The sequence below is a fragment of the Phyllostomus hastatus genome, unplaced genomic scaffold (assembly GCF_019186645.2).
Source record: "Phyllostomus hastatus isolate PE091 unplaced genomic scaffold, TTU_PhHast_1.1 phas_contig_159, whole genome shotgun sequence".
Lineage (NCBI taxonomy): Eukaryota > Metazoa > Chordata > Mammalia > Chiroptera > Phyllostomidae > Phyllostomus > Phyllostomus hastatus.
In genome coordinates, this window is record NW_025333640.1 from 26,316,985 (window position 1) to 26,338,212 (window position 21,228).

Consider the following 21,228-nt stretch of genomic DNA (forward strand, 5'->3'; position numbering starts at 1 on the left):
CTCATGCCAAACTGAGTGTTTGCCCATCAGTCCTGTCAACAACAGAGAAATGCTGCTAAACACTGAGGACACAGTGCCATGAAGGAAATGTTTCAGGGCGGCAAATTCCAGGCCCTGGAGTTAGGTGAACTAATTTCTGAAAGTGGTCTTACTTTTCAAATCAGCCTTGTTTGGAGCAAGCAGGCTTGCTGGGTCTGGAGGCCCTGCTCAGCCCTCATCGGGCCCCGCCCCATCAGGCTCCGCCCCCATCTCTGGTCAGAGGAGTCTGGGAGCTGCCCCAATCCCGAGCCTCAGTTCAGCCTAACCCCGCCCCCGCCCCCAAACCCCTCCGGCACCGCCCCCTCTGTATCCCTGGAGACGCTCTGGCGTCTGCTCTTCCTGCAGCTGGCTCTACCAGGTCCTGCAAACACCGCGGGAAGTGGGGAGCGCGTCCCTCGCCCAGCACCTGACACCCGTGGGGGCCATACTTCGGAGGAAAGAAAAACCAGTTGTTCCCCAGGGCCAGTCCACTGAGGTTCGTGACGCAGGGAGGAAGCTTGGGGCAGGACTTGGACGGCTCCAGTTTGAGGCGGGCAGCTGTTTTTCCAGGCAGTGCCTTCCCTGACCCCCACTGGCCTTCCTCATCAGTCCACGGACTCGGGGGCTCAAGCTTCCTCAGCGGAGGCCCACGCTCCCCAGTCCACCCAGTCCACCCAGTCCACCCTGTGAGGGCAGTGGGGAGATGAGCAGATGTAGGAAGAAATCACTAAGCCTGTGCAGAACTAGGTAGGAGCAGAAAGAGAACTGAGATGCCCTCGGTTTGGGTACAAATAAGTAAGTTTTCAAGATCGAATTGTTATCCCTAATGTCACATTTGTATTGGAAATACAGGGTGCAGGAAAAGTAAGTTTACAGCTCCAAGTATGGGAAACACAGAGTTTTTATTCTTACATTATTATTTACTATTATATTATTTTCCATATGAACAACTGTAAACTTACTTTTGCCTCACCCTGTATATCAACATTCAGGTGTATTGGTGTTTCATTGAATTAGTGATTAATTTCTCCCGTAGTGTCTATACTTTCTTTTTAAGTTCCTTTAAACACAAAGTCGGTATTTGGCATTTGCTGCATAAATAACTCTTATTCCATGCTATGGGGTGGGGAGAGAAACTGTTCTATTAACTAATTTTAAACTTTTTTCTTCTCTCCTTTGCTATTATTACTTCCTGATTTTCAGACTGAATTGAAGTCTGTAGCTTGGAAAGACATTCAGCAGTAACCTCCAAATGTAAGTCAAGTGAATTATGGCCTGACTTCAAACACTTTTTCTGATTTGTGTTTTGATTTAACCATCAATAAATATCAGTTGGTAGGAAATCTATTTATTTGGTTTAACTACTTATCTAATTACCTACCATGGAGTGCTAGGAGTTTCTAAAAAGTATGAGACAAGGGGTAAACATTTAGTGACTCTTTGAACTTCTTTAAATGTGAATTTTAAAAAAAATCTTTCCAGGAATATAATTATTTCTATTTCTTCTGTAGTTTTCTTTAACCTTCCACAGTAAGAGAGCTTGTGGTCATAATGAAATGTTTTAATTCTCATAAATGATTTTGTCGATAGTAAAATCATTTATTTTGAATTCTGTTGATGACAAATAATAAATTAGTTCAGTGGCTTTATTGTTCACATCTCTGCTGTGCCCCACAGTGGCTGAATTCTGAGCCGGTGGCCAGCCTCAGACATAGTCACTCCCCAGTAGCCTCTGTCCACAGCGCTAGGCCTGCCCTTCCTTTGTGTTTCCTGATGAGGCTCTCTCCTGGGACACTGGGCAAGAGGGCTCTCTTTGAAGAATTTTACTTGGGGGCCAGAGATACAAACTCACACTGGGACACAGCCAGCCTGACCCAGCACTCTTAAACCTTTCATCCTGTATTTCTCCATTCTCATTTGTCTTTCCATGCCGAGGCCAAATTTAGAGACTAAATACAACCCATATAAGAGCCAACCAGCAGATCAAAGAATCCACCAAATCTCTTCTGAATACCAACAGTGGAATGGCTTCAGGCAGCCTTTTGATCTTTGTCTCATCCCCTGTGGAGCCCCATGCAGCACCGCCTACTTGCTGGCACTGGGGGAGCTGCCTCTGGGTCCTCAGCTTCACCCTCAGCACCTGGGGCTAAGCTTGTTTTGGTACCAGCCAGAGAAATTCCTGTCACTCTCCTTCTCCCTGATTCACCTGAACCTGAGCCATTGCCCTTCCTGCTGTTGCTCCCATCTTGTGTTATGTCCTCCAGTGGTCTTGAGCTGGGAGACCCTTGAGGAAGTGCCATGTTAAAGACGTGTTCCCTTCCGCCTCAGGCCTCCGTCAGTCCCCTTCCCAAGGTCAGAGATCACCTAGGAGCTGGGAACACTGGCCAAGGCTAGGAAAATAATACAACTCATTTTAACAAAGAGCAAAAAGCTTTCTTCACTCTATAGGTATACTTCAACCCTGAAAGAACAGACCCCAAACCATACTTGAATTTTTTTTCACTTATTTTTTCCTTTGGCTGCTTCTATATGCTAGAATACTTTCAAATTCAGCATAAATCAGACTGAACTTATAAAAGAGATAGTGATTACTTAGATGAGAAAATAGTTACAGGATCCCTTTAAATATTTGATGCATTTCGAATATTAAAATAGTGTGGAAAAATTTCAGTTATACACATTATCTATTGTGGAAAACAAAGTACCCTTATGAGACCATGTATTTTGAAAAACAAAATCTCCTTTTTCATCAGGCGTAGGCAAGGCAGGATGTGGGGTTTGGAGAAGAAAGAGAACCTGCTTAACTGTAACTCTGTAACTCTGACCTTCAACTTTCCAACATAGATTGCTTGAGGGGTATTTTTCCCAATATGCAGTTAATAACTTTTTCCCACTTTATCATTCAGCTCTGATCACCCCCACTCAGAGTTTGTGCCTTGAGGCTTGCCAGCAGGGCTTGCAATACTTACATTAAACTAAATTTAAGAGTAAAGGTGCTCCTGCTGCTAATGCTCTCACATCAGAGGAGAGCAAAATGAAGAAACTGGCAGCTGAAGTGTAATGGTAGGAAACGCCGACTTAAGTTTTGAGGGGCAAGAAAATCACAGTTGATGTGTGTGATGAAGAAGTCCTGCCTTTCCATCTATAGCATCTGCACTTGATTTCATTAGATGTTTATGTTTTCTAGCACAAGTAATCTAGCTCAAGTAAACATCCAGATGAATACATTTGATGTCAGAGACTGGTAGCCCAGCTTGGGAAGGGAGGGCTGATACACGTTTTGATGGGGTATATTAGCTGAGTCAGAGCTTCTGGGGCCTCGCCCAACTCTTTCTAAGCAGCCTTACCCTCCTAGTATGTGGAGAACTTACAAGTACTGTTTTCTCGTTTTAAAGCACAGTTATGCAGTGATCACTGCCCCCAAATGCCCTTGGTAAGCAAAGTGGGGCTCTCAGAACAGACTTAACTCACAGAGGCTGGAATGCCTTGACTGGAGCAGGAAGAGTCATTGTTTTCTTCTCTCCCTTTCAAAATCCACTAGGAATAGACAGGTCAGGGTTAAGCAACTGAGATGGTCCAGATTTGCCCCGTAACATTAGAGGACTCTGAACATAGAGTCTTTACAGTTTCTATGAGATAGGCTCATGGGAGGGAGGTCTGGGGAGCCTTTGGTGTCCCTTGAAAACTGGACATGGGGTCCAACCCTACATTCGTCAGAACTTCTCACCACATGTTCTGCATAATGTTGCCAGTTCGTAGGTTCTGATTATCCAAGCAACTCAACCAGTTAATATAACATCTAATAAAAAATATATTTTTTAATTACAGAAGAATTAAATCACTATATTATGAAGTTATGAAGTATATAATACAATATGTTTGTAATATTTGTTCTGGAGGAGAGGACTAACATTTGCTGTTTTGACTGTGTGCTTTAAAACTACAACTATCTAAAAATGGGTGGACATTATGTTTCATGGGTCGTATGATAATCTGGATAATTTAGGACTTTTTATTAAGATTGTGTTATATCTACAACAAGACACTGATCTGCATTAGAATTTTCTCTTTAGTTAAGTGAAGAACTATTTTTCAGGCCAGGGTAGGAGTTGGTTTTTAGAACACAAGACTGCTTGTTGCTACATCGAATTTCAGGGGTTCCTTTGTTCTCATTTGATTGCTCCCCGCCACCCCTACCCCTGCGACGGCTTTGCAGCACAGGGGAGTATTGAGTTTCTGGCAGGCACAGGTGGCTCCACCTCAGGCCTGACTCTGTCTCTCTCTCCACCTCTACCCAGACAACCCTCCCCTTTCACCCGGATTTCACAGCAAGCTCCCGGCTGGCCTCTCTGCTGCCTGCCCTTCTCCCTGCAGCTACGTGTAAAAGAGAAGCCAGGGTAATCCTCCAAAGGTGGGAGTCAGGCCGTGTCACTCCTCTGCCCTAAACCCTCCAGGGTATTCTTACCTCAATTGGAGTGAAAGTCACAGTTTTTACAGTAACTTTCAAGATCCTATCCCATCAGGACACAAAACTCCTGATGTATTTGACTTTATCTCCTTATGCTTTTATTTATCTCTTTGCTACTGTGAGCATTTGGATACTTTCTAGCTCCTTACTTAATTTTCACTATACATCTTCTACATATTTTGTTTTTTCCTCATAATATAAATTCTTGAGGTCAGAAATCTTTGTATTTCTGTTCACTGCTGTTTTCAGCCCCTAAAACGGTATCTGGCACCAAGGAGTAGCTTAATCTGCTAAATATAGTCAATGACCACATTGATGGTGAATTCCTCTCGGTCACACTGGTAGTAAATGCTGGAGGTAAGTAATTTAAAACAAAAAAAAACAAGCCTTCCTGTTGCTTGGTGGGGGGGCTAAGGGTCAAGGTCAAAACTGATGGACATATTGCTGGTGTAATCAAGAGGGGCTGGCCTTTTGGATGCCTCTTCGGATAACAGTAGAAGTGTGGGTTCTTTTGCACCTGAAAGCCCTTGCAACATGTGGCAGTTTTTCCATTCTGTGCCCACTGGCATTATTTCCACACTCCTTCCTCTGCAGAGTAAGGTTTAGATAACTTGATTTTGTTAGAGACCCCCCTTTATTATTGCTCCCTTATCTTCTCCATTGGGACGCGTTGCAGTTCCCAAGGACGGCCCCAACAATATTTCCCATCTCACTTTCTTTCCTTCAGTGTGACTTGAATGCTCTCTCATCAATACATGGGTCTATATGTTCACTCGCTTTAGATCTGGAGAGGCCTATTATCCCAGCGGAAGTGATGCTCTGTGACTTTCTAGGACAGGCACACAAAGGGGACACAACTTCCACCTGGCTTTTCTTTGGGATGCTTGCCTTTGGAGCCCTAAGCTGCCAAGTAAGAGGTCTAGGGCTGCCATGCTGTGAGGAAGCTCAAGCCATATGGGGAGGCCACATGTGTATATTCTGGCACAGAGCCCCAGTTCACGTCCCAGCCAATAATAGCATCAACTATCAGGTGAAGACATTCGCTGATGGTTCCTGCTCTCCTTCACCCCCCAACCTTCTGAGTCTTCCCAGCAGAGGCCCCTGCCATTGTGGAGTGGAGCCAGTCCCTTGTGCCCTATCCTAATTCTTTATCCAAAGAAAGTATGGACGGTAATAAAATGATTATCGTTTTAATTAATCTTTTTAAAACTACTATGTTTCAAAGTGACTTGTTACACTGTTGTAGCTGTGCATCTCTCATGGCATTGTCTCCTTGTTGAGAGTGATTCTTGGCATCTGTCACTTCTAAGGGAAAGCCTTTATTTGTGAAGAATACAGATTTTTAGAAAGTGGCAAAATATGAGCAATTTTCAATTATTGATTATAACAGGAAAGCAAAGCATGGACATTTGAAACCCGTAGCTGTCCTAAAAATCTTTACTTTTTAATTGCAATCATGTCTCCTAATAAAACTCATATGAACACTCGTGATTGACTAAATTTTCAACTCGTTTATCAGATTTTCTACTTCATAGTAGAGATGTACACAAGTAATAAATTGGCCCAAAGGCAGCTGGTGGAAGAAAATAATGAGAGAAGCAACCTGTAGATTCACTCACTGTGTGTGTATCATTCCCGAATAACAGCTATAGCTCTACACAGAGAGGCATTCTCAGCTCAGATGGCAGGCTGTGGATCTAACGTCTTTTTTTTAAAGACTTTATTTATTTATTTATAGAGAGGGAAGGGTGGAGAAAGAGAGAGAGAGAGAGAGAAACATCAATGTGTGGTTGCTGGGGGCTGTGGCCTGCAACCCAGGCATGTGCCCTGACTGGGAATCGAAACTGCGATGCTTTGGTTTGCAGCCCACGCTCAATCCACTGAGCTCAGCCAGCCAGGGCTACAATGTGTTAAAATATTCTTTGAAATATTTATCTTTAAAATACCACATCTTTTCCCTCCCTCCCTCTCTCCCTCACTCCCTCCCTCCCTCTCTCCCTTCCCTCCCCTCCCTCCCTCCCTCCTTCCCTTCCTTCCTTCCTTCTCTCTTTGTAGTACAAAATGACTACCCTGCCCCCACTGCCTGTGCCACGCCCAAAGCTTACATCTCTAGCCAGACAGAAGCTGCCATGCTCTCCCACCTCAATTCCAAGGTACGTGACCCCTGGTTTTCATTTCTTTTCCTACAGAATAAATTTCCCACAGTAAGAACTGTCAATGGCATGTCTCAGAAAACAAATGGTTTAGTGCCAAAAATATATTGCTATATTCAGAATATTCAAATTTGTGGTTTCAAAGGATTGATGAACTTTATTTAAATATTAAGAATATATTTAAACATACATGTATTAACATATGAATTCTTTATAATAATAAAGAATATATTTATTAAATATATTTATTTAAGCTAGTACTCACTTGATCATTTTATTTTTTATTCCAATTATATCACAGTTCCCATAAAGCTTTGGAGATACACATTTTTGTTTTTTTAGAAAAAATGTGTGTGGAGAACAGAAAGCAGAAGCTTTAGGAACGAACAGTATCTGGCTTCCAATCCACAAGGTCCTGAGTGCTGGTTTTCGTTTTGGAGGAAGGAGGACACAGTCCCACTACGAGGGGTGATTGGCAGGCGCGATGTGCTCCTGAAATGACCGCGCAGCCCGCAAACGCACCATCCAACCAGCTGAGCCTCCCTGTGAAGGGCTGCACAGCGCCAGGCGTTGTAGCCCAGAAATCGCAAGGCAGAGAACTTGGTGTATTTTGTCATAATTATGAATCTGGACTGAGATTGCATTACTTAGTAATTACATTCATAATTGTCTGGATGCTTAATAATGCACATATTATTTGTAGATATAAATAACTTACATATTTTAGTTTGATTATTTTCTTTAGATACATAACTTTTCATTTCCTGCCAGGCATAATGATCAAAGATTATGAGACGATTTTCTTCTGAAAAAAATTACACCTCATTTTTATTATTTCTGGGACAGACCAAAGCCTATGAACTAAATATCAATAAATACATTTACTAGACTACATAAAAGTTTTTTTTAGTAATAGCAAATCAAATTTTCTTTTCAAAAAATGTAAAAACTAAATTTTTCATGAGATGCATAGTTCCATGATATATATTATTATTTAGGTCCAGCTGACATACTACTGAATATACATGTATATAGATACACTGGTCTATACATTTTACTTTTAAAAATGTGAAATATTAACAAAGTATGAAAAATATCATTTTCCCTATCTTTCTTAATGACTAAGGTTACATTTTATTTTCAACATGAGTAAAAACAAAGCCAATCCCACATCTCTAAAATAAGATGTAAACTCAATTTTAAAGAAAAGTTTTTCTTGTATTAGTATTGAATAAAAACATTTCTAGCATAGTCATTTCAGGCAAAGTTTTATATCAGCATTCTCCATTACTTCTGAATAAAAATAGATATTTGTTCAGTGCTATTCTCCCATGGTTATAAGATATTAATAATATGTTTGTTTTTAATGGTGCAAGGGTGTGTAAAGAACAAACACACTACATGTGTAATATATTTCTCCATAAATATATTTTTCTTAAAATCACATTGCATTTGGAACTTTTAATAATAATTTGAGTTTCATGTATGATTATAAAACACACTCAGCATTTCAAAGCAAATCTGTTAATGTTTGGAACAAATAAAGTCTACATATTTGTATCCAATAGCTATTCTTAGTTCAAGATTCTGTGCCAAACAGAATATGAGAACCTGGAATGTTGCACTAGGAAGCAACAGGAGTAAAATGGAAGATCTTAGAAGCTTTGAGGGAAAAAAAATACATTTATTTAAAAATGCAGATGATTTTAGTGTGTTTGATGTTTTATTTGTTTGTACACTTGGTTTGATATTCTTCCCTGTCTTTTTCCATTCAAGAAAATTAGAAGTTAGGAATTGTCAATCAATGACCTACCTCTAAAAACCATTGCAGCTCGTGTATCGTACATGGTATTATGCCCCGAATGCTTCTGTTCTCCCGGTGGCATTCCACCACATTTGGTAGCTTTTCTACTTGATAAGCCAGTGCTTTATTATTGCTTTCCGTTTCATTTAGGTCTCAATTGATCAAAGAAAAAGAGGACATAGATCATTACCTGGAGGTGAATTTCAAAGGGTTGTCAAAAGAGGAGGTTGCTGCGTAAGTATAACCTCTTAAAGGTACTTTAATGTAAAGTTTGTTTCTTTTGTCTTGACTCTATTGAAATTTCAATTTTCCTGTGCAGTAGTACACCTTTTCACTGGAACATGGCATTTAAAAATTAAAGCTCATATTAAATAGTGATAAGTCATGTCCATTGATCTTACACATATCAAAGTCTTTAATTGTATGGCTCTCAGAATTCTCATATTTACCGAGATGCTATACTGTCACATTAGCAGTATTTTAGTTGAGTCTGTGCCATTAATTGCTCATTAACCTCAATTTTAAGGTGTGTTGCCTCCATGGGGGAGAAAAGAGCTTGAAGAGAAAGATTCATATATTTTTTCTCCTGGTGATTAAAAAAAACCCCCACCCCACCCCACCAATAACCCACTAAAAGAATGAATGGATCATAGTTTATTGCTTGGTTTTAAAATAATTCCAAATTGTCTGGATTTATTTATTAAATCAGCAATGTAAACTTCGCCATTTTACCACTAGTTAGAACCTAATTTAGGGTGTGAGTAAAAACTATAAAAATTCATGTAGGTTAGTAAGAAATACATAGAAACTTAGAACAATAGCTAAAAGGTTTATGTTTCTTACCTATAGACTGGGTGACTGTTATAAGATCATCAGATACAAGCATTGAAAAATGAAAATGTTAAAAATGCACATGCATCTTATGGAGTTCATTAGATGATTCAATTAAAACAATTTAGGAAAAAGTGCCTTGAAAAGATTAGTATTGTCTAGGACTATGGGATCCCAATGAAAAAGTACCACTAATGATGTTTTTGGTATAGGTTTTCATAGAGTTTAAAATTCTAAGTCTCTTGATATCTATCACTAGATATTATTTTATTAATTTACATAGGACCCAGGAAAAGGGAACAGTTCATTCTATCGGCAGATACTTTGTAGAGTGACACAGTTTTACAGCGGCTGTCATCACCGCCTTCCTTGAAGCTCGCTGACTGCCGTGTGTGGTTCATGAGCCCTCTGGTTCAATGCGATTCTGACTGTTAATTTGTTAATGTCCCATGGTAACCTGTTGGATAAAATTAAAGGGCAGCATTGTCTGATAATACAATCACTTCTTAAAAGAAAAATACATGTGAGGGATAGTTGCATTTTGATTTAAATATAAGAACATCCAAGCAGCTATAACTAGCTTGAAAATTGGGACTTAAATTTGGAATTAAACTTATTCTTCACATTTAACAGCCTGGAAAGCTAGATAATTAAAATCTGCTAAGCTTTCAGTCTGTTCTGAAGAAACCTTTGATCTAAGACAATGCAGAACAGGCTGTATGGGAAAGTATTCTCTTAATAATATTTTTTCACTAAGGAGACTACCAAATTGATTTCAAATTCATATTATGCTACAGAAAACAAGCAGCACTGGGTACTCCTCAATCCTTAATGTTGCATTCTCCTTAAAGCTTCTTGCACTTGAATACTTTTATTTTTTTAGGCCAAAGCTTTTCCCCTAAGAAAGTGGATGCACACCTTAACAGGAAGATAGCTTGTATTTAACTCCTAGTATGCTTTTGACTGACATACATTCTACATTTTTCTCCAGACAAACTAATTGAATAGTATTGTAAAGAAGAAAATTGAGCCCTGGCTGGTGTAGCTCAGTGGAATGAACGTGGGCTGCGAACCAAAGTGTTGCAGGTTCGATTCCCAGTCAGGTTACATGCCTGGGTAGCAGGCTATGACCCCCAGCAACCGCACATTGATGTTTCTCTCTCTCTCTTTCTCCCTCCCTTCCCTCTCTAAAAATAAGTGAATAAAATCTTTAAAAAGAAAAAAGAAGACAATGGGTGCATAATTTCAGTGTCTAGAGGCAATAACCAGCAGGTGCCATTAGGAATTCTTTATATTCTGCTAACCAAAGATTTGCCACATAAAACTTTTTGTTAGCCATTCAACTCTGAAAACGTAAATTGGTCAGCAAGAATTTAATTGCCTACTTTATAGCTAATACTAGGTTTTTCACAGTGGGAGAGACAATGATATTTTATTGTAAAGTACTAGGCCCCATCCTTGTCTCTGTTTGAGACGACAAGATCTATGAACACAGAATGAGTGAGTCCTGATTGTACTGGGAAATCAGAGAGGACTAGGCAGTAGGACGGAACTTGTATTCTTGACAGGAGGAACTTGCATCATAAAACGATCCAAATGGTGTGTAACAGATCTGAAGTGCACAGGGATGCAATGGGAAGAAACTGGTGAATCAGATTTTTAACTGGGCAAAAGCAGTGTCTAAGATACACCCTCACAGCCCTCTCTATACTACCTTAAACTTGTCTAAGGTGGCAATAGATGTTACCATTATTATTCTGTGTAATTGAAGTACACTAGCTTTGAGATCATACGCCATGTTTGTGTTCTATGTCTAGTCCCAAAGTAACCATGCATCCACTTCAGAACGTACTGGCCTACTTGTGTGTGAACTCACACTCCGAGACGTTCCTCCTATTGCAGTGGGCGGAGCGTTCCCATCCTTGTCTGAGGACGGTGTCTCAACTTGCTCCCTGCATACCATCCCCTCTTCCTTCTTCTAAAACATTCTTCTCCACCTCCAGTTTTTCCTTCCTCATTGGATCAATCTCATTCACACTGGTACCTACTCTGATATTTCCCTTAACTCCTTATCCCTCTCCAGATTCTACCCCATTTTTCTCTGCCCTTCACAGTAGCCAGAAGGAATGTCTCAGCATTTTCCCATCCTGTTCTTGCCTCAGTTGACTCCTCCTAGACTTCCAACCCCAGAACTCACTAAAACCTCTGTTCTGGGTGACCAATGTCCTCCATTTTTACCAAATGTAGTGGTCATGTTTCCGTCCTTATCTTGGCTTGAGGTTTTCACACCATTTGATAGAGTAGAGCACTCTGTCCTTGAATGGCCTGTATTTGTGGTTTCCATGATGCCTTGTTCTCTGATTTTCCTCCAAACTCTTCGGCTGCGGTGCCTCCACCTCCTGTGCTGGCTGGCTTTCTTTGCTCAAACTCTCAGTGGTGGGGTGCCCTAGGGCTGGGTCCTAGGGCCTCTACTCCAATTACACTTTCTAGCCAGATCCAACCTTAAAGCTTCAATTATTAGCAATAACCCGGCGACCAACAAATTTGTAAATCTAGCCTTCTCCAAGGAGCTCCAGATTTTTATACCCAACTGCCTCCTTGACATATTTGGTTGGGCTTTTAATACACATTTCAAAGTTAATGTGGCCCCACTCACCCTGGACTCTTGCTTTACTCCCACTGCCCCTCAGCTTCCACTAAGTATTTCTCCAACCCAGCACGTGGCATCAAGACAGCCTGGAGCTTCCCCTGGCCTTTACTACCCCTCCCCTATCTAATCCCTCATTTTGCCTTATCAGACCTAACTTCAAAACATCCCCTGTGTTAATCGTCCACTCTTCATTGCGTAGCCACCCTCATCGCACCCCAAAATCACTAACACGTCTCCTAATTGCTCTCCTCTTATCCACTTTAACTGCCAAAATTTGGCCTCAAGGGTGATCTTTAGAACAAATTAGATGGGGACACTCCTCTGTTTAAAAACCCTCCAAGATCTTCCCATTGTTCTTGTGATAAACTTGAAACTCGTCTTGGTAGCCTGAAGCTGTGCAGGGCTGGGACTCGGCTGGCCTCTCTGAGTTTATCTCCCGTTCTCCCCACCCCACCCCACCTTCCCCCCTCCCCACTCTCAATGTGTCACTGCTGGCACTCTTGTCTGCCGTTCCCTGACCTCACAGTTTAGCAGCCTGTCCCCCACTTTCTCCCAGTTGAATCATCAGGGTCTGTTTCTGATGTAACCCGGCCCCACCTTGCGTTGGGAGTTCGTCTGTCAACTGTCTCACCCCGAGCAGGCCCACTGCTCCGCAGGAGCGGCAGTGGGTCCGTGTGTGCAGGCCCTGGGCCTCAGCAGGGCCTGGCACATGGTCCGAGCTCAGCAATTAGATGTTAAATAAATGAATAAGTGAAAGAATACGTGTAAGATGAACAACACCATGAAATAGGTATCCTGCTATGAATATTTTTTGGTTATAACACTTTTAGTTCAGCGTTACATGTAGCTGGTTTGACTGTTAAGGAATTTTAGCTCCTCAACAGTGTCTTATGAACCCAATAGGGTTATAATATGTAAATGATAACTGAGCAGGGCAAGTCAAATTCCTGTTCCTGGAATGCCCAAGTCCAGTGGGTGGGGCTTACTTCACTTTGGAGTGGGTAAAATAGTTACAGGACAAAGGGCTTCTGGGATTTTTATCATCCACACGTACAGGAGGAATTTCAGTACGCTTTACTGCCTTTTAAGTGACCAGACTATTGCTGTGCCTAATAGGTACATTTTTTTTCAAACATATGTATGTATATTTGACACTGATAATTTGACTTTTTTACTTAAGTCTTCATATAAGTTCATTAATAGTAGTTAACTGATCTTTAACTAAAGAAGTTCATGTTGTGTTTTTATACTTTTAAAAAATCCCACCCTGGGTGATGTGGCTCAGTGGATTGAGTGCTGGCCTGTGAACCAAAGGGTTGCTGGTTCAATTCCCAGTCAGGGCACATGCCTGGGCTACGAGCCAGGTCCCCAGAAAGAGGGGCGTGAGAGGTAACCTCACATTGATGCTTCTCTCCCTCTTTTTCTCCCTTCCTTCCTCTCTCTCTAAAAATAAATTAATTAAATCTTTAAAAAATGCCATATTGTCAGAATGCATTATTGCTTTTTTAAAGGACCTAATGCATCCCTTATTATCATACCATAATTGCTTCGAGTAGCTAAGTAATAAAAGTGTCATTTATAGATTCAAATAAAAATTTCTGGGGGGCAGTTTTACAGCTTTAGCTATGTATATGAGGATACAAATAAACAAAATCATCAAGGGACAGGGAATGCTAATCTGCTCAGTATTATTCTCTGCTTCAGACATCAAGGTCTGTTACGTGGAAGAATAGATTCAGTTCGAACTGTGTGCCTCTCTAAGACACTGCGATTCTCAGAATGTCTCTCAGCACCTTTAGTTGGTGTTCACAGAGTGTCACACTGTCAGCACCGTGGCAGGTGGTATTCTCAGTCACCCTTTTCAAAGAGTCTGGGCTGTAAAGACACAAAGAACCATTTATTTTTACATCCTCTAAAGCCTTTCTCTCCTGCCTCATTTTGAACTGTATTATACTTACTCACCTACAGTAAATTATCCTTTTGCCAGTCTTAGGTTTTAATCTTGAATTTGTTTCAAAATTGCCTTCCAAAGGTACTTTTGCAAACTGCAGGCCTACTTGTTACAAGCAGTTTCAACACCTGTATCTGCACAATGGCCAGGCACTCCAAATCTAGGTAGCAAGGTGAAGACATTTATTGAGGATGCAGGCAGGAAGAAAAGTGACTCCTTCTGCACTAGCCTGAGCTACTGGGGAATGTCATGTTCACCGCTGCTGAGTCTCCAGCACCTATAACAGCATCCAGCACATAGTAGGTGCTCAATCAATATGTTTTAGCTAAGGCCAACTACACCCCAGCCCATGTAACTGCTTCCATTCCCACTTTGAAATGTATTCTTTGACAAAATAATAATGACTAATGTTTGCTGAGCACTTACTATGTTTCAGATACTGCTCTAAACTAAGTGCCTTACATGTATTAATTGATTTAATTATAGAAAAAGCTTTGTTAGTTGCATGTATAGCTAAGGAGATGGAAGCACAGAGCTACTAAGTCACACATCTGGTAAGTGGAAGAGCAGGAATTTGAACGTAGGCAGTCTGGTTCTGGAGCCTGTTCCTCGACCACTATACCTTTCTGTCTCTGAAGGTGCTTGGCTCTTCGTTAAACGATATTCTCTCTCATCTTCCAGCTTTAGTTTATTACCATTCTCTTGGCCTACAATACTTTTCCCCCTTACCATTTCATGGCCAACTCTTACTCATTCTTAAATGGCTTGCTGATATTAGGTAGCCTTGCTAGCGTAACACCTGTAATAAAACCTGCTCTAGGATCTGTGACACCCTGAATGCCTCCCATCGTGTGGCACTTACAGCATGGCATTGTCATTGCTACTTTGTGTCCTCAACTAGGCTCTAAGCTGCAAGAGGGCTGGAGCCATGGACGCTCTGCTCACCTGTATGTCCTTAGTGCTTGCACTTAGCTCACAGGTGTGGGGGCGGTCAGTGAATGGTGAACATTCACCCCTTCATGGCCTGTATATGTGCCCTGTCTGAAACGCCATTCTCCCTCCCCTGCTCCTGTGTGCTTGCTAAACGTGCAGCTTCCGGCCCCAGTCTGCCCCTGCCTCTGTGAGGCCTCCTTGGATTCATCCTCACCACGTGGTAGGGTCCAGAGCTCCCGCTGCAACTCTCTTAATAGCCACGGACAATCATGTTTGTGTGGGGTTTTCCCTTCTTGATGAATGTTTCACGAACCACAGAATGTGACCCATTAGTGAGTAGTGGTTACGGCCCATCTGCTTGGGGATCATGACCAGCATTTAAAAAATGAAAAAGAGGATAGTAAAATAACAGAAAAGGGTGCTTTGCGCAGAGTGAGGCTATATATCGGGAGGCTGCCTGATGTGATGAGGTAGAGCATGCGTTGTAAAACCTGACTCCCGGGGCTCCGGCTTGACACTTACCAGCACTGGCCGATTTGCGCCAGGTCTCTAAAGCTTCCTCTAGCTCACTGTCCTCATCTGAAAAAAAAAAAAGAGTGATAATAATAATAGGGTCTGGCTCATTAATAGCTATGAGGATGAACTGAGTTCATATTTATAAAGAGATGGGAACATGTTGCGTACTAGTAGTTTTGAACTTTTGTTTCATATGTACATATGTGAAACAAATATGCACATGCACGAAACTGCAGTGTAAAGGCCTTCCTTCCTGGGAACTGCCTTAAGACAGGGACTCTGCCCCAGACTGAGGGGATTCTGCAAGCAGGAATCGTGCTTCCTTCTCCTTTAGACTCTGCTGACATACATAAAACACTTTATTGCCTGCTTACTTTCTTTCCAGGAAGGATTGAGGAAACTTAAAGTTAACATTTTACATTACGCACCTGTCAGATTACAAATAGAAAATGAAAGGCAAATAAAGGAGAAGTCTGTAAACATGCTTCCCACGAGAGGTAATGGAGTTCCCCGAAGGAAACAGGTGAAGTTTCCCTCCGAACTTCTGGGCAGGCTGGGCAGAAGGGAGGCGTCACGGACTGTACATTTCTCAGGACCTGATGGGAGAAAGCATGTCAGTTCTTCAAGAGAAACAAGCTCTTTCTTGATAATAAATTTTTTGATAAAGAAAGATATCACATGACATTATATAAGAAAAATGGAGCACTATCATGTAAATTTGCATTCCTAATAAACAACAAAATGGCTATTGATATTTAGTTTGTCACAAATATTACATTTCTTAGCTAGGTTTCATTTCAGGCAAGATAGTAATAGATAAGGTACATTAAATGAATATTGTGAGCTGGTCTGGTCTGTGTTTTTTTGTTGTTGTGAGATGGTATCTCATTGTGGTTTTTGTTTTCAATATATTTTGTTGGTTATGCTATTACAGTTGTCCCGGTTTTTCCCCCTTTGCCCCCCTCCGCCAGGTACCCACTTGCCCGGCAGCAATCCCCCCTTAGTTCATGTCCATGGGTCATGCACATAAGTTCTTTGGCTACTCCATTTCCTATACTATTCTTAATATCCCCTTGTCTATTCTGTACCTACCAACTTGTACTTCTTAATCCCTGAATTTTTTCCCCAGTCTCCTCCTTCCCATTCCCAACTGATAGTCCTCCAAATGATCTCCGTATCTATGATTCTGTTTCTGTTCTGCTGTGCTTAATTTGTTTTTTAGATTCAATTGTTGATAGTTGTGAATTTATTGCCATTTTAATGTTTGTAGTTTTGATCTTCTGTTTCTTAAATAAGTCCCTTTAACATTTCATGTAATAATGGTTTGGTGATGATGCACTCCTTTAGCTTTATCTTGTCTGGGAAGCTCTTTATCTGCCCTACAATTCTAAATGATAGCTTTGCTGGATGGAGTAATCTAGCTTGTAGGTCCTTTCTTTCCATCACTTTGAACACCCCTTGCCAGTTCCTCTCTGGGCTGGGACCCTTCGCTCCTGAGGTATCCTTCCCAATTTTTATCCACCACACACGGTGTGGGACCACCCATTCTGCATCTCTGGGTCTCCGCGCCTCTCCATGCATCTCTGCCCCTCTTACCTGTCTGAATGGATGTAATAAGACTTGGTTTAATCAGACTTCCACAAAGCTCGATTTTCTGATGATTCTGGGTGATATTTGTTTTGTAGTGTAGTTGTAATTTCTGCTGTGGTTGTGCAAGGAGGTGATCTGTACTTACTTATGCCTTCATCTTCACTGGTAGCTGATCTGTTTTAAGTGATCCTTACAATAGTTTTGTGAAGAGTTGATATCACTCCCAGAGACAAGGTGTAGAGAGGTTAAGTAATTTGACTGGAGCAATCTAAGGTTATAAATAAAAAGAAGAAATAAGATAGGAAAAAACAATTCATAAAGATGAAGGAATGAATAAGTTAGAAATAAGCTAGAATAAGACAGAAAATGGTTCAGACATACATTAGAAATCAGATTTCCAGTCTCCTCCTGGATTCCCATTACCACTGGGGATCTAGAACCTCCCTCTGGGTTTACCTCATTAGGACCCAGGCATTCTATGATCTTGATTCAGGCTTCCATAAAATCCCCTCAGCTTCTCTGAAACAATCTCTAACCCTACAACCGGAGCAGCTAAAGAGATATATTGTTGAAAAGGGCATTGTCTTAAAAGTTTAGTTTAGGGTTTTTTTTCCACTTTAAGATCAAGATCAAAATGGATAGCTAAGCACATTTCCTTCCTATACTTGAAATAACTACACAGAAGTACAATAGATAGCAAAGTCTTTTTTAAAAAGATTTTATTTATTTATTGTTAGAGAGAGGGCAAGTGATGGAGAAAGAGAGGGAAACATCGATGTGTGAGAGAAAGATGGATTAGCTGCCTCTTGCACACCCCCATCTGGGGACCTGGCTTGCACCCCAGGCATGTGCCCTGACTGGGGATCAAGCGGTGACCATTTTTGCTTTGCAGAACAATACCCAACCAACTGAGCCATACTGGTGAGGGCAAGGTAGTAAAGTCTTGACATAATGAGAAAGAAGAGAAGAAAAACGAGAGATTTCAAGATTTTCAGATACACATTTTCAGAAAGCAGTTGAGATATTACCAGAGGTAAAAAGTGACATTTTATAATGATTAACAGAGTTGGTTCATCAAAAAGACATAATCCTAAATGTTTGTATTCCTAATGGCAGAACTTCAAAACACATACAACAAAAATGGATAGAAAGAAAAGGAGAAACAGACAAATCCACAATTATAATTGGAGATTATAACACTGCTCTCTCAATAATTGATAAAAAAATCAGTAAGAATACTGGAGACTTGAACAAGACCATCGATCAACATAAATAACTGACATTTACAGAACATTCTGCCAACACTCCATAACATCAGAACACACATTATTTTCAAGTTGCACATGGAACATTATCAAATGAAATTATATTTTGGGCCATAAAGCAAATTTCAATATACATAAAAGGATTTACATCCTATAGATTCAGGTCTCTTATAACAATGGAATTAAATTTGAAATAATAACAAGAAGATCTCTGGAAAACTCTCACAAATTTGGAAAGTAGATAACATAATTCTAAATAAGCCATGGGTCAGAGAAAAAAACACAAGGCAAATTAGAAAATATTGTGAACTGAATGAAAGGGAAAACATGGTATATCACAATTTGTGGCACACGGCCAAGTAGTGCTAATGGGAAATTTGTAGCATTAAAATACATATATGAGAAAAATTGAAATGTCCACAGTCAATGCCCTAAGCTTTCATTTAAAAAAGAAAAACTAGAAAATGAAGACAATTTAAACTGAATGTTAGCAGAGAAAAGTGAACCGTGAAGAGAGAGCAGAAAGCAGAAAAACAGAATCAGCAAAACTGAAAACCGGTTCTCTAAGAATATCAGTAGAATCGATCAATGCTGTGTCGGACTGATCACAGATGAAGAGAGAAGGCGCAATCTAGCAATTTCAGAGATGAGGAAACCCATCAGTAAAGATCGTACAAATATAATTATGCTGATATATAACTTATATGGAATGGCTACATTTCTTGAAAGACACTGCCAAGTTCACTTAAGTAGAACTAGATAAAACAGTAAGTTTATAGCCATTAAGGACATTGAATTAGTAGTTTTCAAAACTTCACACAAAGAAAATTGCAGGCCCACATGGCTTCCGTGGTGAGTTCTAGCTGACATGTGGGGAAGAAACAATGCCAGTCGGGTTCCTGCTCTTCGGGAAAATGGGAAGGGAGGAAACCCTCCTGAACTCCCTCTCTGAGACCAGAACGGCCCCCACACCAGCACCGGAAAACGCCGTTACATAGAAGGGAAACATGGAGCAGTATCTTGCATGAGCAGTGTTGTAAAAAATCTTAAAGAGAAATACGTGAATAAAGCTAAATACAAAATTAAAAAGAAAGCAAATAGGAAAACCTCTGCTTCAAGAAGCTTCAATCTTGTGTGAACAAAAGTGGTATATAATGTGTATGTTATGCCAAAGTAGTACACAAAATGTGTTTTTCTAAACATAAAAAAAAGTGCATTATCTGTACTTTATGGGGAAAAGGCATTAAAATAAATTTCTCCTTATTCTGAAAATTTTCTAGATTTTGAAGCTATGTTATTAGCTGTATTGTTTCCTAACTGCTATAATTCTCATAAAATTAAACTCTTTATGAATCAGTGATATTTGTATGCCCCTTTAATTTTTATGAATTCTATTTTATTTTATATTAATCATGTGCAATATTTCATTCTGTTGACATTTGCACTATTATATGAAAACACAAAAGAAACAAATGACACATTCTCAGTCTCAAGGAAGTTATAATCCCCACATATATCTATTTTTTACTATTTTCTAAATGTTCGAATACCAGGCTATTTTATTTTATCTTCTCACAAATACTTCCTTTAGCTCTTACAATATTCTTATTAATGCACACATTGGATTTGACATATCTTAGTTGTAGGTATACATTTTCTAAATGGTTTTAGATAGCTTCAATAAAATTAATGCAACATTCAGGAAAATAAGATGTTTATATACAAATATTGTCTAACCAAAGCGTAATAATGATTGATTTATTTTTGTGTTTGTTCATTTGGTGTTTACTCAGTGTAAAAGGAAATGCATGTTCTGGAAGGCTGGTCTCAGTGTACACACTGCCTGTGAGCAGTCCTGCCTGGCTTTCAGGTGGACACGAGCCACACCTCCTTTGTGATGTTAATTGAGACCACACAAAGGAAAGGTTTCTTCACAAAGCTTACACTACAGTCCTTGTCTTTTACACATTTAAGGTGGAAATGGGAAAATGTATTCTTCATGTGTTTTTGATATGGGGAAAATTAAGATGTGTTGAGTGAAAGGATGAACTGTTCCACAATAGAAACTTGAGGTCACCTGCTGCCCTAAAAATGTCAGAACTTGACGTGTCTCTTCAGTTGCATTTACTATCTAGTTCTTATCCAAGAAATGTAACATGATAGAGCTGGAATAAGCCTAAAATTATTTGATTTAGTTTTTATTTTATCCAAAAATGGCAAAAGAGTATAGTTAACAGTACCAATGGATAGTTTGTAAAGAAAGGTTTATAAAGGTACATACGGTTTTTCTCAGGACAGAATATCACTACCACACTAGAGGAAATGTCATGATAAGAGAGATGTAATTTCAGGCTTTATTATTTACTCTTATGGCATTGTCTGTTATGTTGCTGAAATGAGCATGAATAATACACTATTTTGTTTTCATTTTTAATTTGCATGATTTTCCCTTTGTAATTTAAACCAGTTTCATTTTTCTTAATACTTGTCATGTTTTAGCCTCCTGTATACTATCTTTCTTGGCATTATTTGAATAAGTACTTAAGTATTATAAGGAAATATCTTTGGAAGGAGCAACAGTAGAATGTATGTGTTGAAACTATAGGTGTAAAGAATTGATCGGTTTACTTTTTTTGTCAAAGAAAGCTCTTCATCCAGTGGTTTAATGTGAAAGGTTTTTCTTGAAAAGGTTAAAAAAGTTCTAATCAACTTTTGTACATTATGTAGAACTTCATTTTCTAAACTCTGCAAAAGAAAGTTTCATATTTAATGGGGAGTCATGAATTATTCCATTTATTATCTACTTCCTCCTTTCAAAGACATGGTCTGGATAAAAGGCGGGGTGAATAATTTCAAAAAATACAATACATTTTTAATAGGAAGGTGCAAACTACAGATTCTCATGACTATTAGCAAGTGTAGAGGAAACAGAATTTTACTTGCAAAACTTGTCAAACTCTTGCAAAGATAAAATGTATGACATACTTTAGTAAAAAAAAAACCAGAGCACAGTAAGCTGAAGTTTTCTTCTTAATGCAACTTGTTGTTT

At 39.9% G+C, this 21,228-nt stretch overlaps 1 protein-coding gene across 1 annotated transcript in view; it reads left to right on the forward strand.

The window, feature by feature from the left end:
- The first annotated feature begins 413 nt into the window (after positions 1-413).
- TTC29 (tetratricopeptide repeat domain 29) overlaps positions 414-21,228 on the forward strand; it is a 143,825-nt gene continuing 123,010 nt past the window's right edge. The window contains exons 1-4 of the mRNA XM_045831564.1: positions 414-514; positions 1,222-1,272; positions 6,542-6,639; positions 8,594-8,677. Coding sequence (XP_045687520.1) covers positions 6,548-6,639; positions 8,594-8,677 — 176 coding nt within the window. The 5' untranslated portion in view covers positions 414-514; positions 1,222-1,272; positions 6,542-6,547. The remainder of the gene's footprint in view (positions 515-1,221; positions 1,273-6,541; positions 6,640-8,593; positions 8,678-21,228) is intronic.